General features: G+C 34.5%; 3 protein-coding genes and 1 pseudogene across 7 annotated transcripts; 2 read left to right on the top strand and 2 right to left on the bottom strand.

Annotated features, from left to right (window-relative positions):
• Positions 1-2,145: 2,145 nt before the first annotated feature.
• On the top strand, positions 2,146-5,631 carry LOC123209063. The gene is made up of 4 exons (XM_044626800.1): positions 2,146-2,247; positions 4,301-4,512; positions 5,087-5,235; positions 5,316-5,631. The coding sequence occupies exons 1-4, from the start codon at positions 2,166-2,168 to the stop codon at positions 5,401-5,403; spliced, it is 531 nt and encodes a 176-aa protein (XP_044482735.1). The 5' UTR covers positions 2,146-2,165; the 3' UTR covers positions 5,404-5,631.
• Positions 5,632-6,188: 557 nt separating this feature from the next.
• Positions 6,189-8,089, bottom strand: LOC123209062 (high-affinity nitrate transporter 2.1-like). The gene is made up of 3 exons (XM_044626799.1): positions 7,280-8,089; positions 7,094-7,209; positions 6,189-7,001 (listed from the first exon to the last, which is right to left on the bottom strand). The coding sequence occupies exons 1-3, from the start codon at positions 8,087-8,089 to the stop codon at positions 6,335-6,337; spliced, it is 1,593 nt and encodes a 530-aa protein (XP_044482734.1). The 3' UTR covers positions 6,189-6,334.
• A 1,134-nt stretch (positions 8,090-9,223) lies between these two features.
• Positions 9,224-10,256, bottom strand: LOC123209061 (annotated as a pseudogene).
• A 1,104-nt stretch (positions 10,257-11,360) lies between these two features.
• LOC123209060 (ruBisCO large subunit-binding protein subunit alpha) lies at positions 11,361-17,999 on the top strand. 5 transcript variants are annotated; one of them, XM_044626798.1, is made up of 9 exons: positions 11,361-11,549; positions 11,628-11,793; positions 12,150-12,271; positions 12,356-12,563; positions 12,672-12,817; positions 12,935-13,241; positions 13,616-14,067; positions 14,220-14,534; positions 15,083-15,150. In XM_044626798.1, the coding sequence occupies exons 1-8, from the start codon at positions 11,496-11,498 to the stop codon at positions 14,505-14,507; spliced, it is 1,743 nt and encodes a 580-aa protein (XP_044482733.1). In that variant the 5' UTR covers positions 11,361-11,495; the 3' UTR covers positions 14,508-14,534; positions 15,083-15,150. The 5 variants fall into 5 exon arrangements, with proteins under 5 accessions (XP_044482733.1, XP_044482732.1, XP_044482731.1 ...); XM_044626797.1 differs by having other exon boundaries at positions 15,077-15,150; XM_044626796.1 differs by lacking the exon at positions 15,083-15,150 and having other exon boundaries at positions 11,362-11,549; positions 14,220-14,712.
• Positions 18,000-22,940: the final 4,941 nt, after the last annotated feature.

Below are 22,940 nucleotides of genomic sequence, written 5' to 3'. Positions count from 1 at the left end.
GAACACTCGACGGAATGCTACGTCCAGCCATGGTCACTTGCCAGGAACTCAATAATAAAAGGACATAGAATACTATCATAACGTAAAAGCTGCTTCTGATCGACATATTTTTTGGAAGCTGTAATATGTTTTTGAGTTTGAGTTTGAGAAGGGACTGGCGGGGGTTTTATGGGAGAGTTTGAGCTGAGGAGAATTCAAAAGGGGACTTAAATAAGCTCGTGAGTAGCTGAACAGAATTGCAGATATGAATCTGACAACAGCTCACAGCAAAAGAGCATTATATCTTTGCAGGTGTGGTGGTGACCGGTGAGTTGGTGAGGTGGGTGCTCTTTTCTGAGTACTACGAAACAAGTGACGATGCCCGTGAGTTGCACTAAATCTCTTCCATTTATGCTTCAAGTTTCTGCCTATTAATATCTGTTGCTTGTTATATATTTTTACCTATTGATTTTGTTCATGTCTTTGTCAGAAGTTGGTCATATTCATCTTCCAGTTGCCCCTCTTTATAGCAGTTGGCTCGAAATTGCCTTCAAATTGAAAGTGAATCCGCTCACCAAAAGCCATTTAAGGGCTAGCATAGATAATTTCCCCATTAATGTGAGTTAAGATGGTAGAGACATATGTTGCTAATAGCTTAAAACCATTAATATTCCATTAATAGAATTATAATGAATAAGCTACCGTTTACCAGCATTGCAATGAAGATAATTAAAAGCTTGCCAACAAATTTTTGTTGAAGTATACATTATAAAATTGAGCAAGTTTGAGGTGGAGAGAGGGCATATTTATATCAATTAAACTATACATACCCACTTTTAGTGCACAAACCATCTATAAAAACTTACCCAGTGTGCCTTATTCATTCATTAATTATACATATTTCTCATTTTCTGAAAGTAATAAATTTCTTCTGTTCCACCTATATATCCATCATTTTAGTTCTTCTGCCTTAATTTTCATAAAATAATTTGCAAAAAGTAACATTATTAGTGTATTATAGCATTTTAATTTGCATGTGGAAACTTATAGAAGTGGTGCAATATTCTATTCCATACTGATATTTCAAGTGCAGTAGAAAAGATGACTGTGGAGGCGGCATGGCCTTAAATGAATTTAGAGGCTTGGTATAATATTATTGTTATTGTAGCATTTATTTTTACATCAAAACCTCATGCAACACCTTACCTACGGACTTCATTTAATAAACAAAAACTAGATTCATATCAGATTGAAGAGGGAGAAGTAGGGCTGGATTCGAGCCAACATTTACGAGCTTGAGCTCGCTCGTCAAATTTGTGGATTAAAAATTTTAATACAAAACGATAACGTTTTAATAACGAGTTAGTTAAAAGCTCAAATTCAAAATGAGCAGAGTTGAATTCGAGTTTAGTTGTAATGAGTTTGATGAACTCGAACTTTATTATATGCAAACCGAGTTCAGTTCGAGTTTGACTAGATTCGAATCCAATCTTGGAGAGGAGTGAAGAGTAAAAGGTATTGCCGACTGATTTCACCAATAATTTCCAACTTAATCGTGTTAAACTGTTTTGCAGGAACAGAACTCTATAATGAGCCTCAACAAATTGCATAACTTCGGCTAGGTATGAGAATAAAGAGTGCAAAAAGAACATAACAGAGGCAGGCCCCAAAATGACAATGTCTAAGTGTAAAATAAATTGAGCAGCCTAAGATTTTGATTGTCAATAATGAAAATAAATGAGGAAGAGGTTTTCATAAAGGCTACAAGCACATGAATATTGCAGCTTGTCATCTTGTAGGTTGAATCGGCTGGTGAAAACTTATGTCAACACTATTAATTTTGCCATGTCAACATTGATTGCGCCCCAATAGTTTTTTCATTTATTGTATTGTATACACGGATGTTGCCTGTAAATTGAGCAGATCTCAACGTGTGCTTCTGGGCTATATCATAAATTTGGCATATCTCAGAAAAAGAAAGCAACAAAATCTTGTTAAATTTTGTATTCTTCATGTAATAATTTTAAGTTATAATAAAGTAAAATTAAATACAAAAGTGACCATCAATTTTAACTGCATGAGCTTGGTGGCAATTTTGAAATTGGTTACACCAATGAGGGCTAATTTGGGAATTTAGGAGAACCAAAGATAAGAGAACTTGGATGTCGTGCTGGAGCTCAGTGTACATGTTTCTAAAAGCCGGGAGAAAGAATCCTCGAATGGAACTCTTATTGCTGCAATCTCTTTCTTCTGCTTCCTTCTCTAATTGTAAGCTAGCAAGACTCTAACAGCAATTTTTTTTATAAATAGCTTTTAAGGAAATTTAAATTTCTGAATATCTTAATTATGAATGTAATTATTTGTATTGGGAGGGCAGTTGATGCAAGTGTAATAAAGTTATGAAAAAATTGGGCATTAATGGAAAAAGGCTGATTAAAGGTCGGGGCAGTTGGACTTTATGGGTTGGGGTGGTGGTTTATATGAGTATGTGTATTTTCCAGGGTCATTTAGAGATGGGGTTTTAGTGTTTTGGTTAAACTACCATACACCATTCATTATAATCTTTATGATGAAAGGTCTGTGCTATTATGGTGCTGTTAATTAAGATGAAGATGGTTTCTTGTTTTTTTTGGTTTTGTGAAACTAATTAGGGTGGTTGTGGGTGGTGAGGAAACAATTGAATTAGTGTTAATTGAAGACGAGTGCTTCATTGAGCTTTTAATAATTTTTATGAGTTACATAAATGCTTTGATTATTATTTTTTTATATGTTTAACTGGGAAGACAATGGTTTTCTTGAAATCAATGAAGTGTTTTGATTCACAGCTTATACAAGTTTGTAGTTTTCTTCTTAGGCCTCTGTTTTTATTTACTATTGTTCAGGAAAATGAATAGAAAGATCCTTTATTACGTGTGGTAAAATTATAAATTTCACCCATTTTTCGCTGAATGTCTTAATTGGATTTGTAACTGGCAATATGTAAGCAGTTACGCATATTAGTTTAAAGGATGACCTTAAGTATTGGGGGTTTGTGTTGGAGTCGGAGAAAGTATACATATCTGGAACGAGGATTCCCTCATTGAAAAAATTATGATTGTGCTTGTGTATGCCTTTGTTCCTATTTCAAGCTATATCGTTTTACCCAGTGTTGGAATTCCTAAGCTTTGCGTAATTTTGGGCCAAACATGTTCTTGATGTTCTAACTGGCCTCAAAGGTGCATTGCTGTCAACTGATTTTATACCAATTATAACTGAAGCCTATATAAATTATAACAGTTACCTTGAAGTATGAACGAGTAATAAAATATGATTATTGAAAGCAAACCTGAATTATATCAGATAAATCTTTAATGATTGCTCTTGTTGTTCACATTTTTTTCGTTCAATTTTTTTCTTATGTTTCTTCGCCTTGTTTATGGATGTAATGCTTACCTTCTTTATATGAGCTGCTGGGCTAATAGGTATCCAGTCTTTGTGTCTGCTTACTGAGCTTTAATTCCTTCTGCTTGTAGTTGTCACTACACCTTCACCATCCCCTATATATTTTGGTGCTCTATTGGCTAATAACCTTTTGCCTTAACATTTTCAATCCTGGAGCTTACTAGCAGTAGCATGTTGAGGAGTCATAAGCATTGCTGGGTTTTCTAACCTGACCCCAGCTTTCAGTCCCCAGTTGTAACACACAATTCAACTTTGATGCATAAAATTCTTATGCATGCTCTACCAGTTTGGACACACAGTTTAACCCAAAAGACATGCAAATATTTAATATTTGGTGTATTTGGATTTAGTGAGCTTTGTGCAAAAGACATTTCTTTGTTATATATGAAGGGCTTCCACAGACAAAGGTTAATTGGTAAACCATGGGTTAATTGTTTATTCATATACTTTATTGAGAAAATTTAATATGATATCATGTATGATTATGGTTTTTATTATATCTTTCTTATTTAATTTATCTTAATTCATACAAGGTGGTTTTCTTTCCATTTTCTTCTTGTGTTTTCACTCTTATAGTTGTTTGCTATATTTGTCTTAAAAGTCCTTCCAAAGTTAAAAGTTCTGACTATAACCTGCTTCATCTTCCAAGAACCAATAATGACATTTCATTTTTGGCTTGATGCCTATTTTATGATGGACTATATTTTGCCAATTGGTTGATTTCAACTCGAGCTCCTTATCTGGACATATTTTTGTCCTAAAATCAGTTGGGACCTGGGACATGCGGTTTTAATTAAATGGATTAAACTGCCTGTAAGATTTTCCAATAGAAGATAACTGATGGGAGCTATAACTGACCTTTTCTTTTGGGTTGTTGCAGTTGCTAGGGATGTGAAGCTGAAAGTTGATAGAGGTTTGCATAGTAAATCCTTTTATTTAACTGATACTAAACCTCAAGAACAAGGAAGAAAGATATCTACAGTGTTTTCTGCTCTACCAGAAACAGCTGCTTCTGTGGCAATTGCTGCCACAGTAGTCGGTGCTGCAGCTACTCTTCTTGTGAGAAAAACAAAAGGCTCTGAGGCAACTGAGGTGTGTCATTCATTTATGCATGTTCTAATCTACAATGTGCCTTTGGATAGGTAATATCACTTGTTACATGCATCAGTTTCAATTCTCTATGATTAGTGATTCTCTTTATTTTTAATCATCTTTGAAAAATTAGCCTAATTGTTGAAGAAAGTCTTTGATTTCACTTGCTGCAAAATGATAAAGAATGTTGTGGTACTCTATCAAAAACATAAGTACTGTTTGCTCTTTCATTAATGCTTATTTTAACACGATCTTGTTCACCACTCCACAATCACACATGTAAGCCATGTTACAAACCTCAATGAAGTTTTTGGTTTACTATTTTCAAAATAGGAAGCGAACTAACACTACTTTCTTAACTATTAACTTGCTTTATTAGTGAGAATAAGGAAGACCGGAAAGGATTGTCCAGATGGGCTAGTTTTATTGTTTTTGGTTGACCTGTAGAAAATCATTTCTGAATAATACACGCACTGAGAAGAATATTTAAGTTGATTATCAAAAAATTTGATTCTAAACTGTTTCATCTAAAAAGAATTTGCATCAATTAGGTATTTTTTCCTGCAAAATGCAGATTCCTGTGAAAACATGTGAAGATTGTGGTGGCTCAGGTATATGTCCTCAATGCAATGGTGAAGGATTTGTCCTCAAGAAATTATCTGATGAAAGTGCTGAGCGGGCGAGAATGATGGCAAAGAATGCTGCCACTCGATACACAGCAGGGTACATTTTTCTGCTAATTTCTCTTATTTTCTAGTCCCATAGTCTTAATTTTCAGCTGATGATGATATGAATCATCTCAGGCTCCCCAAGAAATGGAGTTACTGTACAAAATGTTCTTCTTCAAGATCATGTACTACCTGCAACGGCCGGGGGAAGTTAAGCTTCTAGTTTTTCTTATTTCTGTGCTTTCAATGGAGATTGGTGCTTCTTTATCCGTCATTGTCCTAATATATAGAAGACCATAATCCGGTTTCAATGAAGAAAGTAAAAAGCAAGTAGATTTTCTTTAAACACCCCAAAAATTATGTGATGTATATATATTTGTTGTAAAAGTCGCATTCAATTAATATTTTCTTATTCATGTCATTGCCTTTTGAGCGGGCTTTATTTCTTTCACCCTTTGAGAAATAGTTAAATCTTAAATTGTTTGAAAGTTTTACGGTATTTTGTATGATCTTTGAATAAACTCATTTTTTTGTGAAAATTACTGAATGTGTTTAAGACTTAATTATCATCACTACAAGACCGAATTAAATTAAATGAAGCACAGGAGCCTCAAACTTAGAGCAATGACTATTTTTTATATGTTGTTTCGGGTTTTTAACCTCCATCTTGTAAAAACAAAATTTAGGATATAATTAATTATTTTTTTATTTTTTAAATTTAAAATTTACAATAACATTTTTACCTAATTGAATTATAAATAAGTAATATTATTTATTTAAATAATATATAAAATTTTATATATAAATAATAATATATTATTATATGATTGAATGATTTTAAATTAAAAATAAATAATATTAATTCATATGATGATATATTATTATTTGTATATAAAATTATTTATATTATTTATCTTATAATTTTATCAAAATAATATTAGAGTGTGAATATTATATTTTAAAAACATATCAGGATAAAATATCATATGAAAATTTACAGAGGAATTCATTACAATTTACTTATGTATTACCATAAATGGCAAATTTATTTCATGGAATGAAAGGACAACACGAGCAGAAGCATGAGTAAGGCTACATGTCTGGTTTTTCTACTTGAACCATATATTATTTTGATCTCGCTTGTGCATGGTGAACTAATCACGGGCAGGGGTTGTGTTTGGGGGCGTTGGTGCGGAGGCAACACGTCTGCCACGCTCGGAGCGGCTGTTCTCGGCGAACCTGAGACTACCTTGATGCAAACCATTCTGTTTTTCTTCCTCGTTCCACTCGGAGGCATAATAATGTTCTTCTGTAGATTTCACCACATCTTTTGAGGGCGGCAAGAACATGCTTCCCCACTGGGGGAAATGTACAAGTGCAACAGGAAGAGTGCAAGCAACAGTCATAACTCCCATCCATGTTAGACCTTCAGCAGTGGTGAATCTCGTAGTAGAGAAGAACATCAACTGAGTCAACCCGGATCCAAAGTTGCCACCTGCACCTGTTAATCCTGATATAATTCCTAGAGAACGTCGAGAAATGAAGGGGATGATGCCGAAGGTTGCACCACAAGCGGCTTGAGCTCCAATTGAGAAGAGGATCATTGCCAAAACAGCTATGGGAAGTGTATTGGCTCGGCCAAGCCAAATACAGAAGGCCCCTCCCATGGTTTGAAGGATCCAAAGCACCCAGAGTCTACCCCTCATGCCAAAGTAAACCGCAGCTTTGTCTGAAGCAAATCCACCAAAGGGACGAGAAACGAGATTCGACATTCCGAAGCTAGCGGCAATGATTCCAGCTGTGTGAAGTTTAAGGTTAAACCTGCCACATATTTAATGAATGTTGTGATCATTCCTAATTAAGATTTATGAGGCTGGTAAATTTTTAGGAGCTAGGATATGCAATTTCATTACCTATCGAAAAAGTATTCTGCGATGACGTTGTCAATAGACAATTCAACACCCATGGAATAGCCATAGAGGAGGACAAAGATCCATGTTCTATAGTTAATGATGGCATAAAACACCACCTGCCGGCAAAATAGAACAAGAGTTAAGATTAAAGTGAACTTTCAGAGGTAAGTTAAACAAAAGAATCACCTTTGAGAATTTATCTTTTGCAACGTCACCCTTCTTATGCAAGCTGCTTAGATTCCCATCAGGCAAGTCTTGGCCGAGGGTTAAGACCAAAATTCCCATTATCACATTAAGCCACCCGGGGATGAAGAAGGCTATTCTCCATGCTGTGAAAGGAGTTGCTCCAGCGCGTCGAATGATATCATAAACGATAGGCATCAATAGTTGAGTTGCCCCTCCTCCCATGTTACCCCATCCAGCCGCAGTTCCATTGGCGAGCCCAATAATCTTACTGTTAAACATAGTGCTCATCCAGTATTGGCACGACACAAAGGTTGCTAAAGAAAACCCAATCATAAAACGAACTGCAATATACCCTCCAGCAGATGAGATAAATGACATACAGAATACTGTAGGAGCTGAAAGCATGATTAAAAATGCACAGCCATATCTAGGCCCCAAAAGGTCACAGACTGCACCCATTACAAGCCTGGAGAATATACTCCCAGAAACAGAAGCAACCCCAGCATTACCAATATCTACCTTCGTTAAATTAAGGTTATCACGAATGATAGGAATGAGTGGAGCTGCAGCGAAAGTGGAGACAAAGCAAGTGAAGAAGGAAATCCAGGATAAGTGAAATGTTCTCATGTGGGGTGCAGCGAAGGAGAAAAGTTTTAACACTTTGGCCTTGTGTTCAGAATCAACAGGTAAAGCAAATTTTGCAGAGGTATCAGTTGGAACGACGGTTGAAGTAACAGCGAAAGCAAAGGCTGGTTCTCTTCCTGTGACTCCATGCATGGAGCTTCCGGGGAATCCCTCAATATCTGCCATAACTCTCACTCTGACTCCGTCTTTCACAAATTATGACTTTTTAAGGAATGAAAATGTGTGTTGGCCGAAGAGGGTTCAGAATAATGGATATTTATAAAAGATTTGGAGGTTGACATTTGTAAAAGCTTGCAAGGAGCCAGAGTTATTCCAATTCATTTGATATTTAATTAATTAAAGGAACTCCAAAAAAACACATCACCGCATATTTGGAATGACGCCGGGGAGCCTCGTCGTATATCCCAAAAGATCACTTTGCCCCTTGAGCGAGGTCCATTTGTGAATAAATTATTGAAATCAACCTTATTAGTGCTACTTAATTATTAATTTATTTCTTAATGCAACTGAGTTTTGAAACGTTGTTGCAGGTAGGTGATGGGAAAGGTTATGTTGACTACCGTTCCGCACTCCGCTAAAGCCAGGATTCTATTACGAGTAATCACATAGTTGATCAAATTGCAGAACTCCATGATAATCATGATTAATTAAGAGACACTTTGATTTTATATTCGTGAAAGCCGACTTACTTTTAATCTAATTGGAAATAACACTGTTCGTAAACAAAAGGCTAGCATTGAAAAAATGGCCCAGTCACTAGTGACAAGACAACTGTCCCACCCAAGTTTAATTCCATTTCCAGACACCACTCACCAGGTTTTAAAAATTCCAATGCCTATTTATTATCTAATTTTTATTAAATTTTATAGTTAATTATAAAAATAAAAGTATAATTTTATCTTAAATATTAAAATAAATAAAATTACTTTTCATTTTTTCTTTTTAATTTAAAAAATTAACAATTTTTCTTACTAAAGATTTAAAAACTTATATTTTTCCTTTTAAGATTTGATTTTTTCAAATTCAACAATCATTACAGGAAGACTATTAGCCAACTTTTCCGTCAACTTCCTCCCCCGTGGTTTTCTAATATGAAAACCATTGAAAATCAGATTAAAAAAGTTAGATGATATTACATAGATCTGTATGTACCAACAATAAGAATGGACAAATATGTATCTATACCAAAAATCTACTATCACATAATGGGTGTTTTAAGTTGGTAAAATAAATCTTCCGTGAAATAATAAATCTTCTGTGAAATAATATGTTTTAAGTTAGTAAGATCAAAAGCTACAGTGAAATAATAAATATTCTTTGCAACTAATTCGTATTTGGTTTATCTTTTACTGATTTCATTGTGGAGGGGCAAAACAAACCTAATAAGGATATTTTTCATTTTTCTATATCCATTTAGGTGCTGTTACTCCCCCGTCTTGGAACCAGTTTGTATAGAATAACAGTAACAAATTTGGATCGGAATCGATGAGTAAACCCAAGGACCACTGTAGATCTTGGGGACTCTCGATTCTGAATGTAAAGATGTTTAAATTCACAATTTCAGGCAAAGGGAGAATTTCATAAGTGTCCTGACTAGGTGCATGGCTACGCAAGGTATGTCGCAGGTGTGGAGGGACAAGCGGTGGATCACGAGCCTCGTCTTCAATTCCAGGGTGCAAGTTATTGTAACTAGAATCAGGTGAGTTTGGAACTTCAAATCCAGCCACAGTTACTTCATCCTGCACAAGGATTGTCCAAATTATCACAAAATTGCATTGCTTACATGATCTTGACCATATTGTTTGTTCATGTTGGAGAGGAACCCTTAATGATGCAAAATCATCAACAAAAGAAGATTGCAACACAAATGACCCTGAAAAGATTCAGCAATATTTTGTCAGCAAATGTAACAGCAATGATATGTGACATGAACATTGCACTGTATAATAAAAACCAGTATTTAAGAGTCAATCTAATGAATTCTCATCTCAAATTCAATATAGCAGTACGTCCCAGAAAAAAAGGAAAGTGGTAATATTAAAAACTTAATTCACAGCGTCAACTCAACAAGACAGAATCAGCTACCGAGACACTGTGTGCCCCCTGGCATCTGTGCTCATAACAGCTCATAATAGGTTTTACGTTGATAATCTGCCCGAAAAACTTCTTTGGGCTACTGCAAAACTCTAGCTCTTAATGGCATGAACATAATGGCAGTGCATTCCACTAAGACACTACTGGGCAGTCAAGGGTATAGCCCTCTCATCTCCAGATTATTTGGTGTAAAGTATTGTGTATTGTCACCACAGAAGCTCTATTCTAAATTATTATTCATAACAAAATATATACACGAGTGAGTACTTCTATAGATCTATGACAATTTAATTTATTCATACATATAATCAATTCATACTCAGTTAACCAACACAGCTGAAATTTGATTACAACTTGAGTGAATCAAAATTAAACACAAGTTTGGTAGCACTTACCAAGGTGGCATTTATGTGTTCAAGGTCAGGTTGATATAAAGTCCACTTGGGTTTAAGACAAGCATGATTCACCCACATAAATTTGTTTTTGCCTTATCAAGCAACCATTCTTTACCCAAAACACAACTACTTCACTGAAAAGACTCAAAGCTTTTAAATAACACTTATAGACTTGATCACCTGACAATGCGGTTTAAGACATGCATTCTCAAGAAATTCAAGCACTCCAAACCATTAAGTTACAAGCACATTTTGATCAATAATAACAATCTGCTCCCATGCAAAATGATATTCTAACTCAAGCAAGTTGTGTTTTTGCATACAACCCAAAAATCTCTAATACATTTCAAAATTGAAATTGATAGTTAAAATATGAGTTTTTAAAATTATATTTTTTTTAATATTATTAATAAAATAACAATTTTGTCTTCAATTCAAATAAAAAATTTTAATTATAATTGATTTATAGATAGATATATAAAATTTTAAAATCTTACCTAATGTGTTTGTCTTTATATGAAAACTTGGGAGGTAAATCATCCTTTGGCCTTTTAATTAAATGAAGAAGTAGCCGTGACAAAGAAACCTAACCCAGGTCTTGTTAGCTTCGATGAATCTTACCGTTAATTAAAAGGTTCTAGACGGACTGCTCCATCTCCAACGGGAATTGCTGTAGGTTGCAAAAGCCGTTATTCGAAACACAGGTCGACAAGAGATAGAATCAGCCCAGCGAGACACTGAGCTACACAAGTAATTTTAAATTCCGTCGGGCTTCCGATAGTTTCTCAAGGTGCTGAGCCACACAAGCAATTTTAATTCTGTTGGGTTCCGATAGTTTCTCCAGGTGTCAATTCCGCGGTAATAAAATAAACGAAAATACATAAATTTCAACCGTACCTTTACCCAAAACAAAAAACAAATACCTTAAAGCAAAATTTGGTTGGGCCGGGTGCGGGAAAGGTTCCACCGCTTGAAAGAATCTTCTGGAACCTCCGTACTCTTACGATAAAAATCAAGCAAACTAAGCCCTCACCAAAACTCCTACTGGCTTTCTTGTAGTTTCCTCAGCCACACAAAAGAAAATGGCTTCCGCTAATGCTCTTTCGTCGGCTTCTATTTTCTGTTCTCCCAGAAAGGTGTTAGTCGGGACATTATTTTCATTATTTGATATTCATTTCAATTTTATTTAAAGAAATGTAATGTTTTTTTTGCAGGGGAGTTTGAGAAGTCGGCAGAGTAATAACCAGAGAGTAAATATTAAAGGGTTTTCTGTTCGAGCTGCTGCAAAAGAGATTTTCTTTGATCAGAACTCAAGAACTGCACTGCAGACCGGGATTGATAAGCTTTCAGATGCTGTGGGTTTGACTCTCGGTCCCAGAGGTATTAAATTCCTTTCAAATACCAGTTTCAGTGAAACCTTGGGGCAGGTTGTTCTCATGGAGTTTTTAGAATTTTGTAATAAGTGAGGGTTCTGTTTATTTTTTTAAGCTTAATGTTATGCATTTGAATGGTTCAACAGGAAATTACTGAAATATAACCGTTTAAATGGTTTAGCGATTTCCATGTGATATTCAACTGCAAACTGTCTTCCAAACGAGGAATGTGTTTTCTTTATTGTCCTTTTAGCTCAATTTTCATGAGTTTATTTTTGTCGTTTATTATACCGGTGGATTGCAATACGTGGATGGAATGAACTGCAAATGTGCTCATTTCGGCATATGTTGTGTATTTTGAAGGAAGGAATGTTGTTCTGGATGAGTTTGGGAGTCCTAAGGTAGTTAATGATGGAGTAACAATTGCCCGAGCAATTGAGTTAGCCGATCCCATGGAAAATGCTGGAGCTGCTCTTATCAGGGAGGTTGGTTTCAATCTTTGAAGTATTTTCCCATATAGATATCCGCCCGTTATTACGCGAGAGATGACATGTTGCTCTGTGTTTAAGGTTGCAAGTAAAACAAATGATTCTGCTGGTGATGGGACAACAACTGCCGCAGTACTTGCACGAGAAATTATTAAACTGGGACTTTTAAGTGTCACATCTGGTGCAAATCCAGTGTCAGTGAAGAGAGGCATTGATAAAACAGTACAAGGGTTGGTTGAAGAGCTTGAGAGGAAGGCTAGGCCTGTAAAAGGTCGTGAAGATGTTAAAGGTATTTTGCTGGCATTTGTCTTGGTTTCATTGTTAATTTAGGCTTATATCTCTAAACATTACTTTTATTTCAGTATTGACAGCATTTGCTTGTTATTCTTCTTTATAGCTGTTGCTTCCATTTCTGCTGGGAATGATGACTTCATTGGGACAATGATTGCTGATGCAATTGACAAGGTTGGGCCTGACGGTGTCTTGTCTATCGAATCATCATCCTCATTTGAGACTACTGTGGAAGTTGAGGAAGGAATGGAGGTTTGTTGCTTCCTTTCTTTTTAGATTTTGGAGATCAGGGTGGTGTTATTTTATTTCTGGTCTTGATTCTAATATATGTGCTCCTCACTTGTTCCTCCTATTTCTCTTGATATGCAGATTGACAGAGGTTACATTTCCCCCCAGTTTGTCACCAACCCAGAGAAATTAATTGTTGAATTTGAAAATGCTAGAGTGTTGGTCACGGATCAAAAAATTTCTGCTATAAAGGATATTATTCCCTTGTTAGAGAAGACCACACAAATAAGAGCTCCTTTGCTCATAATTGCTGAGGACGTCACTGGTGAGGCCTTGGCCACACTAGTTGTGAACAAGCTACGAGGTATTCTTAATGTTGCTGCCATTAAAGCTCCAGGTTTCGGTGAGCGAAGAAAAGCTCTTCTTCAAGATATTGCCATTTTGACTGGTAAGCAGATTTACACAAGTGAAAGATAATCCTTTTTTTCCCTTGAAGCTCTGTCTCTCTCCTTCTGGTTTCCTACATGAGGTCAGAGCTCATCTGTGTTGTTTAGTAGATCTGGTTCGATTGCAATTTTCTGATTACAAAAATCATGCATAACTGGATAACAGTAACTTGGTCATTGACAGTTAAAAATGGAACTTATTTTGCGGATGCCGGTGTGATGTTATGTGATGAGTTGTAAAGCGATGCTTGCTAGGTCAACAGTTCATGTATTGGGTTGATGGAATTTTTCCTATAACAAGTCTCTTTCTGTTTTATGTTATGTAATGCCAGAGACTTACATGATCAACTAATTCTGCATTTCTCTGTATGTTTAGGAGCTGAATTTCAAGCTAGTGATTTGGGCTTGCTAATTGAAAACACCTCAGTTGAGCAGCTAGGTCTAGCTAGAAAGGTGACCATTACTAAAGACTCAACCACCATTATGGCTGATGCTGCATCAAAGGATGAGTTACAAGCCAGAATTTCTCAGCTGAAGAAAGAGTTGGCTGAGACAGATTCTGTATATGACTCAGAGAAACTAGCTGAGAGAATTGCCAAATTGTCTGGTGGAGTTGCTGTTGTTAAAGTGGGAGCTGCAACAGAAACTGAGCTTGAGGACCGTAAGCTCCGTATTGAAGATGCTAAGAATGCAACTTTTGCTGCTATAGAGGAAGGGATCATGCCTGGTGGTGGTGCTGCACTGGTTCACCTCTCTTCTCATGTTCCTGCAATTAAGGATAAGCTTGAGGATGCTGATGAGCGGTTAGGAGCTGACATTGTGCAGAAGGTAAACATTGTTACTATTTGACATATAACAGATGTGGCTTTCTAAACTTATGTTATTCCTTATCGAGCAATTGAACCTGTTCACATATTGATGAGCAAGCATTCTGAGATTTTGGCCTATAGTTTTGCTGATGCAATATGTTTGTATGTTAGGCACTGGTAGCACCTGCATCATTGATAGCACAGAATGCCGGAGTTGAGGGTGAGGTTGTAGTGGAGAAGTTGAAAAGCAGAGAATGGGAGATTGGCTACAATGCCATGACAGACAAGTATGAGAACCTGCTTGAAGCTGGAATTATTGACCCGGCAAAGGTGACAAGATGTGCCTTACAGAATGCAGCCTCGGTGGCAGGAATGGTCCTCACTACCCAGGCTATTGTTGTGGAAAAGCCAAAGCCCAAAGCTCCAGCGGCAGCTCCCCCACAAGGCCTTGCCATATGATCTCATCGCCAGGACCACCAGCCGGAGGTAGGGTTTTATACATAAAGAGTTGTTTTTGTTGTGGTCATTGAGTGTTTTCCTTATTGATATGAAGACACCCCTTTTTGTACACTATAATGAGATTGCTCTTGCAAATTTAGTCTCCATTACTTCTTGTGGCATCATAAATTTACCTTATCCGTGTCAATTCACTGGATTTTCGCAATCTTGAATCTTAAGTTTCATTAACTTTTTACCTGAAAATCTATAAGCTCTAACATTTATAGAGGGGTAATGCCTTTCCTATCCAAAGTTTGTTATCAAGACTGATAGTGAATTGTTATGCAACTTATTCTTGGACAGCCAGTACCTTGAACTAACGAAGGCTTCAAATCCTTTCACAAAAACCTAATAATAAAATAGGAAGTAGTTGGACTATGAGAGGTAGAAATGGAGGAAAGATTTCTTATTTCCAAAAATAGTAGGCAAAAATATATATTTATACACTGTAACTACAGCAACAGTTTAACTGCAAAGACAACGGATAGCCCTCAATTTGTATTAACAAACTTTGTAAACTTATCTTCAAGGTATAGATGTACACCAATGTATATATACATGCTCTCAATGGAAGCATAATCAATTAAGCAGCCAGAGAAAGGAAGAGAGGAAGAGGAAGAGCAAAATGAAGCCAAAAACTGTAGCCGAAAGTTTTACCATGGGAAAATACAACATTACAAACCACTCGGAATTGGAAATAAATGTTTGCTTTATGAGAAATGTTACCAGTGACTCCTTTTGGCAAATCAGCAATCCATTCAATCTATATCTGCCCGCCATAGCCATTCAAATAAGTCTGATGATATTGACCACCTGCATTCTCATGTTCATCCTCAAACCCCTTCGCCAGCCGCGTTTCGTTGCCGAAATGATTGTAAGTAGTTCATAAATAACTATGATTATCTTATCAGTCTTAATATTAACATACGTCCATTTATATCGTAAACAGGCTGGAATTATAATCGGTTCACCGATAACGGGTAACTTACAACTCTCCCAGATTTTCACTTTTGAAGACAACTACGTAGCCGAGCATTTCTGCGGTTTGGGATTGACTTATTACATGTTCTTAATGGGGTTAGAGATGGATGTATCGGCGTTAAGACAGATCAGAAAGAGGACATTAAGTATTTCGGTTGTCGGAATTTTGGTTCCACTTATTGTCGGAGGTGGCTTATATTTTGTACCCTTACGTGGTGTCGGAGACGGAGCCGGAAAATTGATTCCTATGGGTGCCATGTTTTCGGCTATATCATTGAGCAACTCGAGCTTCCCTGATCTAGCAAGAATCCTATCAAATGTGAAGCTTTTACATACAGATCTTGGGAGACTGGCTTTAACTTGTGCCTTTATCAGTGACATCAGTGCGTGGGTTTTTCTTGTGATGACTATAAACTTCTATGATCTCCGTCGGTTCTACATGGCAGCAATACCAACGAGTATTTTTCTGTTGGGATGCTGGTTCTTGTTACGTCCAGGGATCAGATGGATGATAAATGAGAACAAAAAGAAAGGGAGAAAATGTTTGAATGAAACACAAAAAAGTTTCATCCTAGCGGCGGTGGCTGTATGTGGGTGCATTGCAGATGCCTGTGGGTCGCATTCCATGATAGGCGGCTTTATGTTGGGATTTCTCATCCCACAGGGAGAGATTGCCATTGATATTACAGAAAGCATTCAAGGATTTGTGAACCAAATCATGTTGCCCATGTATTTTTTGCTTAATGGCCGTCGAACAAATTTGCTTACTTTAACATACAGCACTAGATGGGTCAATGTGTTAGTCGTTATAATTGTGGCTTCTTCCTCCAAAGTTGTCAGCACTCTGCTCGTCTGTTTATTCCATGGCATGTCACTGAGGGAAGCCTTGGCTTTAGGAGGCCTTCTCAACACCAAAGGTGTTTTGTCTCTCATTGTTCTTAATGAAGGCCGGGCCATGAAAGTAAGCTTTCAATTCCTTCTATTTCACTGATGAATTTAGTTCATTTCATAAACATCGATCATCGTTGACAAAAATATTGCAGGCTATGGATAATACAACATTCGTTGTAATGGGGATTACAACATTGGTAATGTCTTCTACGGTGGCACCAATATTCTTCTTAGTCGAAAAATCAACGAAACGTTTCAGCAACTACAAGCAGAGGACCATAGAAACAAGTAATCCAAACGCAGAACTTCGAATTCTCACATGCATTCATTCAATCCGAAACGTCTCGGGCATCATCAATCTTCTCCAACTTTCTAACGCCACCAGGAGATCCCCTCTGTTTGTCTTCGCCGTGCACCTCGTGCAGCTCACTGGTACCGGCCGTGCCTCCGCCATGCTTATTGTTCAAGACTCGAGAAAAACTAGTCCTTTAATTGGTAACGCAAAAGACACCGACGACGTCACCCCTCAAAGGGCAGAGTCGGATCAAATCATCAACGCCTTTGGAAACTTTGAGCGGACAAACCAAACGGCGGTGACAGTGCATTCGCTGACGGCTGTGTCGCCTTACACCACCATGCACGAGGACATCTCCCACCTTGCACAGGACAAGCATGTTGCCTTCATTTTGGTGCCATATCACAAGCTACCAAGAACCGACGGTCGGTTACATGGGTATAATATTTCTATATGCGAATTTAACCAAAAATTACTCAATAATGCACCATGTTCAGTCGGCATTCTAGTTGACCGTGGAGTGGGAACTTCCGTACAATGTAATTCAACAGATTTCGATAAATCGGAATTCCATATCGCCATGCTCTTCATCGGCGGACCTGACGATCATGAGGCATTAAGTTATGCAACTAGAATGGCTGAAAAACCAGGTGTCACTTTAACCGTGGTGCGATTTCTTCAAGCTAAAGAGGAAAATACAAAAAACGAGAGTAATCTGGAAGAGATGACGGAGAGTGATGAAGGGAAGGAGATGGATGACGACTTCATAAACGAGTTCAGGTTCAAGATAATGTTCGAAGAACACGTAAGTTATCAAGAGAAAACGGTGAATAACGGGGATGAATTAATGGAATGTGTAAGTTCAAATTACAGTGACTCTGATTTGTATATAGTTGGACGTAGAGATGGAGTAAAATCAAAATTAACAAGGGAGCTTTCAGAATGGAGCGATAGTCCAGAGCTGGGAGCCATTGGCGAGACATTGATAACAACTCAAGCTACAGAACATGCGTCAGTTCTGGTGGTGCAACAACCTGCCATCGGTCAATTAGGAAGTGGGCCGCGGCGTCGAAAGGCCAACTATGGAAAAAAGACATGGGCTTCACCGGTTCTAAATCCTGATTATGAAGCCTATGCACGCAGATACAATTCGTGAAGAACGTGTAAAATGGAGCATTTTTGGCAACATTTTACATTATAAAACTTAAAAAAATAGCTGTGCTGTCTTCCAATGGTTGGTAGAATATGTAAAAAATAATAATATATATTTATTTTAGATATACAAAGACATAATTATATATGCCATTAGATAATTGAAAGCAAAATAAGTGGATGTACATATAAGGTTGTGCCCTTTGGACCTCCAAGAGTCTAATTAGAAAATTGGGCTACCAAGATTGAATGAGAAAAATGAACAAGTATAAACTTTCCTTAGTATATGATATACTTGCGTATAAATTCATCCATCATTTGATTAAGGGAGAAAAATAATTTCACAATAAATTAATATATTTTTATTAAATGAAAAAAATAGATTAATTGAAGCAGAAAATGAATTGGAGTCCACCTGGGATGTGACATAAAATAATATGAAATCTGATGATGAAAAACGGAACATATATTTTATTGAAGTTGCGAATTGAAACTTCCGTAGATATGAAAACAAAGAATTTTTTTTATCAAGTCGATATCAGAAAAGATTTCACATCGTTGAATAAAATTGTGATTACGATAATGATGTAGTGATAATTACCCAATTGAAGGCGTATGATAGCAGTCGTGGTTGATCATGCAGACGATCTTTTAATTCAACGCCCAATTTCCCAGCTTTCCACCGTTCACACGTTCAAAAATTTCCTTAACTCTCGCCAAGGTCAAAGTTGACTGTTTCCACCATGTTTTCTATTCAAATTACGCTTCTGCCGTCACTCTTGATATTCTTTCTTTTAATATTTCATACAAATGAAAACCTTTAAGTTTATTTCTTTTAAAATCAACTTAGATTAAAAAGTTGAACATGATTTTTGCCTCCCTATTCAAAAGCAACACGATTATTTAATTATAATGGTTATAAACTCATACAATAAATTATATATATATTTATTTTAGATATATAAATATATACATATTTATATATATTATCATATAATTAAGTGATTTTAAATTAAAATAAAATAATATTTAATTGTATAATAATATATATAATATTATTCTAATTTATAATTAATATAAAAAAGTTATATAGTTTAAAGTTTAAACCCTTTTTCACACTAATTATAATTTGAATACCGCGTATAATTTTTTTAATATTTAATATTGGCTAAAACACATACCCTTTTAATATTTAATACTTGGCTAAAACACATAACCCTTTTATTTAATTAAAGATCTTCCTCCTCTTTTCTTCCCATCTTCTTATACCTTTACCTTTTTCACTTACCCACAAACTATTCTTATGGAAGCAAGTTATAAAGAAGTAACATTGGATTCTAATCTTTAAAAAAAAAAACAGGAACAAAAACATTGGACTCTGAAAATATATATAAAGAAAATGGGTATATTTTTTATTTTTAATGTCTTAATAATTAAGAGTACATACTAAGGGAACCCAAAGAAAAAATTTATATTGAGTATGAAAAATATATGAGTAATGTTATATATATTTAGTTTTGTATATTCAATTGAGTATCTAAATGATATGTGATTGAATATTATTTTACATGTAATTCAAAATAACCTAATTATATAGTAATATATTATCTAATTAATTAAAATTGGATATATATAATTTTATTGAAAATATAAATATCAAAGTTGATTGGTAAGGTGAGGAAGAATACTAGTGTAAATATATCCAAATCAATTTGGAAAATTTTCATACTAGAGTCCAAAAAAGTTGTTAGTTTTCAATTCAATTAGCCTTAACCAGATTGTTTGAGCATTCCCCTGCTTATTATAAAATCGTTATATTTATAAGTTCATATAAAAGATATCTTTTTCTATGTATATATTAGGCCAAAAGCCTTACTCCCGCCCAAGGTATAGTGTAATCTCTAATTGATATCTACTAATTTTTAGAAACTCAAAATCTCACTCAAAAGTCAATTTCTGTTAAACTTTTCAATTAGGGTTGGAGGTAAAATTATTATTTTAAGAATAATATTAAAAATATATATAAATCATTAATTTTCATCACTAAGTTTTAAAAACTAACAATTTCACTTCTGGTTAAATTTTTTAGTTTTGAAAAATCGCATCCCCCCCCGCCAAAAAAAAAACTTAGGCTTTTCTTTTTTTTCCTCTTCAGTAACATCTCCGACCATCAGTGACCTCCACAAAACTCTCTAACCCATCTTCGGGCACCACCTTTGTCTAGATTTATCTAGAGTTGGCTAGAAAATCTTCATCTAGCCAATGTTTTGTCTAAACAATGTCTTTATCATCTAGACCATATGGATTTGTATAATCCAGTTGAATTCCAACAAAGGTGGTGGCTGAAGATGGGTTAGAGAGTTTTATAGAGGTTTTCGATGGTTAGAGATATCATCAGAGATGAGTGAAAAGAAAACCCTAGATTTTGAAATAGGAAAATATGATTTTTTAAAACTAAAAAACTTTAATCAAAGATAAAATTGTTATTTTTTAACACTTAGAGGTAAAAAATAATGAATTATATTTTTTTAATATTATTCTCAAAATGATGATTTTATCTGTAGTCTTAATTAAAAAGTTTAAGAGAAATTGATTTATAGATGAGATTTTAAATTTTAAAAAATTAATAGTTATCAATTTGAGATTACACTATACTATAGGTGGGAATTACTTGTTTGACCTAGATATTTTATAATTCCTTTGATCCAAAGGAGAGTACCGACCAACCAGCCATTGATGTGACCAATAAAAGGATATTATATTATGACCACTCCTTAATGGCAACACGCTTATTAATTATTATATTTATTTAATAAACTAAATTTTAAAAATAATTTTAGATTAAAAATAAAATAATATTTAATTATATAATAATATATATAAATATATATATTTATATATTTAAAATAGGTATATAAAAAATTTTTTTTTAAAATATTGAATTTTCTTTTCTTAATATTTTTTAACGATAAAAAGCCAATTTGTTGACTGGATATCTTATCATAAAAATCTAATGGCACGGCAACCTTAGCAAAATCAAGTTCCACTCAACGCTTCCTATTTCAACAACCAATGGATGTTTAAAAAATTATTATTGTTGTGTGTTGCAATAACAATAATTATCCAAGTTCATCCACAATTTGTTTTAATCCAGTAATATACCTTCAAAATTAAAAATAATAATATTATATGTATAATTTTACACATAAATAATAATATTTTATTATATAATTATGTATTATTTTATCTTTAATTTTTAATTCTTTAATAATATAATAATATATTATTATTTGTATATAAAATTAAGTATATATAACTACTCAATTAAAAATATCTAGTATCTTTTACTCGGTCATGGGCTGAAAAAATTCAAAATTTGACCTAAATGGCATATCTATAAAATTAAAACGACTTGTTTGAAAATACTACCAAAATAATACTTTATTATCATCATTTATATTTTTTGTTATCAAGTTTAGTTTGATTTAGATTGCAACAGTGATTTAATAATTTTGAAAAACATTCAAGCACTATTATAACATTATAATAAATAAATTATATAATTATTTTTGTCATTACATATCAATCACATGATGAATCAATATAAGATGATGGATGATCTCAATGTATTTAATTTATCCGACATGGGTTGTAGTGCAAGTGTTGTGGTTGTTGATTTTGTTCACTAATTATTCAAGTCATTTAACAATGCTTTTGCCATTGTCATTAGCTTGAAATCCCTTGTTCCAAACTGGCATTACAACAAAACAAAATCAGTGATGCTCTCCAACAATCTATTCCACTCAGAGGGTTGCTCTATAGAGTTAATAATTGATATACAACAATATAGCGAAGCACTTTAATGATATGTTTAATGTGAAAATTTGGGTGGTTGGAATGACTGTGGGTGAACTATTTTCCCCAGCTTATGTCATTTTTATTTTAATTTTTTTAATGACATGATATGACATTTTTCGTTATTTTTCTTAATTTTCACTTAATAATTGGTTATATTTTCAATGATTAGGATTCTTCAAACCAAGGTGGTTGGGGTGTCTGGTAGCTGAAAATTTCAAAGTCTAAAACATAGTATTAAATTGGATAGGTCCCAAGTTTGAACTAAAGGAATGGACCCATTCCGATGGGATACTTCGTGTGTACAATCCAAAAACCCTTGTATTATTATCATTAGGTCAATCAACCAGTTTCAAATTCACACTAGTGGTATAAACTCTTAGCTTAAGACTTTAAATGATCAGATTGCGGTCAACTTATTATTAAAGAGTGATGTGGATTTTAATTCTGTTAATTACCTTATATTATAAATAGAATAATTTTCTAATCAAGATATAATTATGTTATGACTATATTTGAACTCACTTATTAGATTTAAACAATATTATAAAATTCCATAATAATTAAAACTATATATAATATAATAAAAATTATTTAACAATATGAAATTGATTTCCAAATCGGATATTAAGAGGAAAAGACTATTTTTTATCCAAGTTTTAGTTAAAATTTAAAATTATATTCGTGATAGTTGAAAAACTTAAACTCTCACCTATGATCCAACTTATATTAACTTTTTCTATTAAAAATAAAGGTAAAATGATTATTTTACTGTTTATATTAAAAAAATATAAAAATTGTTACTTTCCCCTTAAGTTTTAGAAATTAACATTTCATCTTTATTTAAAGTTTTCAAATTTTAAAAAGTAACATTTTCACCCCTAAACCTAGGATTTCCATATTTTTCAAACTCAGCGTCCCCCAGAACTTTCAAAAACAATAGTTTTACTCCCATTCTTTACTTTCAACGTTTGACATCCCCTCCGACATTATCTTTGATGTCGTCTCCAATTTTCTCTTTCTCTTAATGCGACGACAGGTGGTTTAAGGTAAAGATCTTTGTCTCTTCGTCATATAGAAGAGATGTTTCACAACGTACAACGAAGAGACAAAGATTTCTACCCTAAATCACCTACTGTCACACCAGGAGAAGAAGAAGATCAGAGACGAAGTTAAAAGCTGAAGGGAAAGAGTGAACGTAAAACTGCTATTTTTGAAAG

This window comes from Mangifera indica, chromosome 2 (genome assembly GCF_011075055.1).
Source record: "Mangifera indica cultivar Alphonso chromosome 2, CATAS_Mindica_2.1, whole genome shotgun sequence".
NCBI classification, from domain to species: domain Eukaryota; kingdom Viridiplantae; phylum Streptophyta; class Magnoliopsida; order Sapindales; family Anacardiaceae; genus Mangifera; species Mangifera indica.
Note: the sequence above shows the minus strand (reverse complement) of the source record. Positions and strands in the feature narration are given on the sequence as shown.

Coding starts and splice junctions, on each gene's coding strand:
- LOC123209063 (XM_044626800.1), top strand. CDS start 2,166: ATGTTTCTAAAAGCCGGGAGAAAGAATCCTCGAATGGAACTCTTATTG. Junction 4,513..5,086: donor AAGGCTCTGAGGCAACTGAG/GTGTGTCATTCA, acceptor TGCAAAATGCAG/ATTCCTGTGAAAACATGTGA. Junction 5,236..5,315: donor GCCACTCGATACACAGCAGG/GTACATTTTTCT, acceptor GAATCATCTCAG/GCTCCCCAAGAAATGGAGTT.
- LOC123209062 (XM_044626799.1), bottom strand. CDS start 8,089: ATGGCAGATATTGAGGGATTCCCCGGAAGCTCCATGCATGGAGTCACA. Junction 7,210..7,279: donor CAAAAGATAAATTCTCAAAG/GTGATTCTTTTG, acceptor TTTTGCCGGCAG/GTGGTGTTTTATGCCATCAT. Junction 7,002..7,093: donor GCAGAATACTTTTTCGATAG/GTAATGAAATTG, acceptor AATATGTGGCAG/GTTTAACCTTAAACTTCACA.
- LOC123209060 (XM_044626794.1), top strand. CDS start 14,387: ATGTGCCTTACAGAATGCAGCCTCGGTGGCAGGAATGGTCCTCACTAC. Junction 15,421..15,495: donor GTTTCGTTGCCGAAATGATT/GTAAGTAGTTCA, acceptor TATCGTAAACAG/GCTGGAATTATAATCGGTTC. Junction 16,489..16,570: donor ATGAAGGCCGGGCCATGAAA/GTAAGCTTTCAA, acceptor AAAATATTGCAG/GCTATGGATAATACAACATT.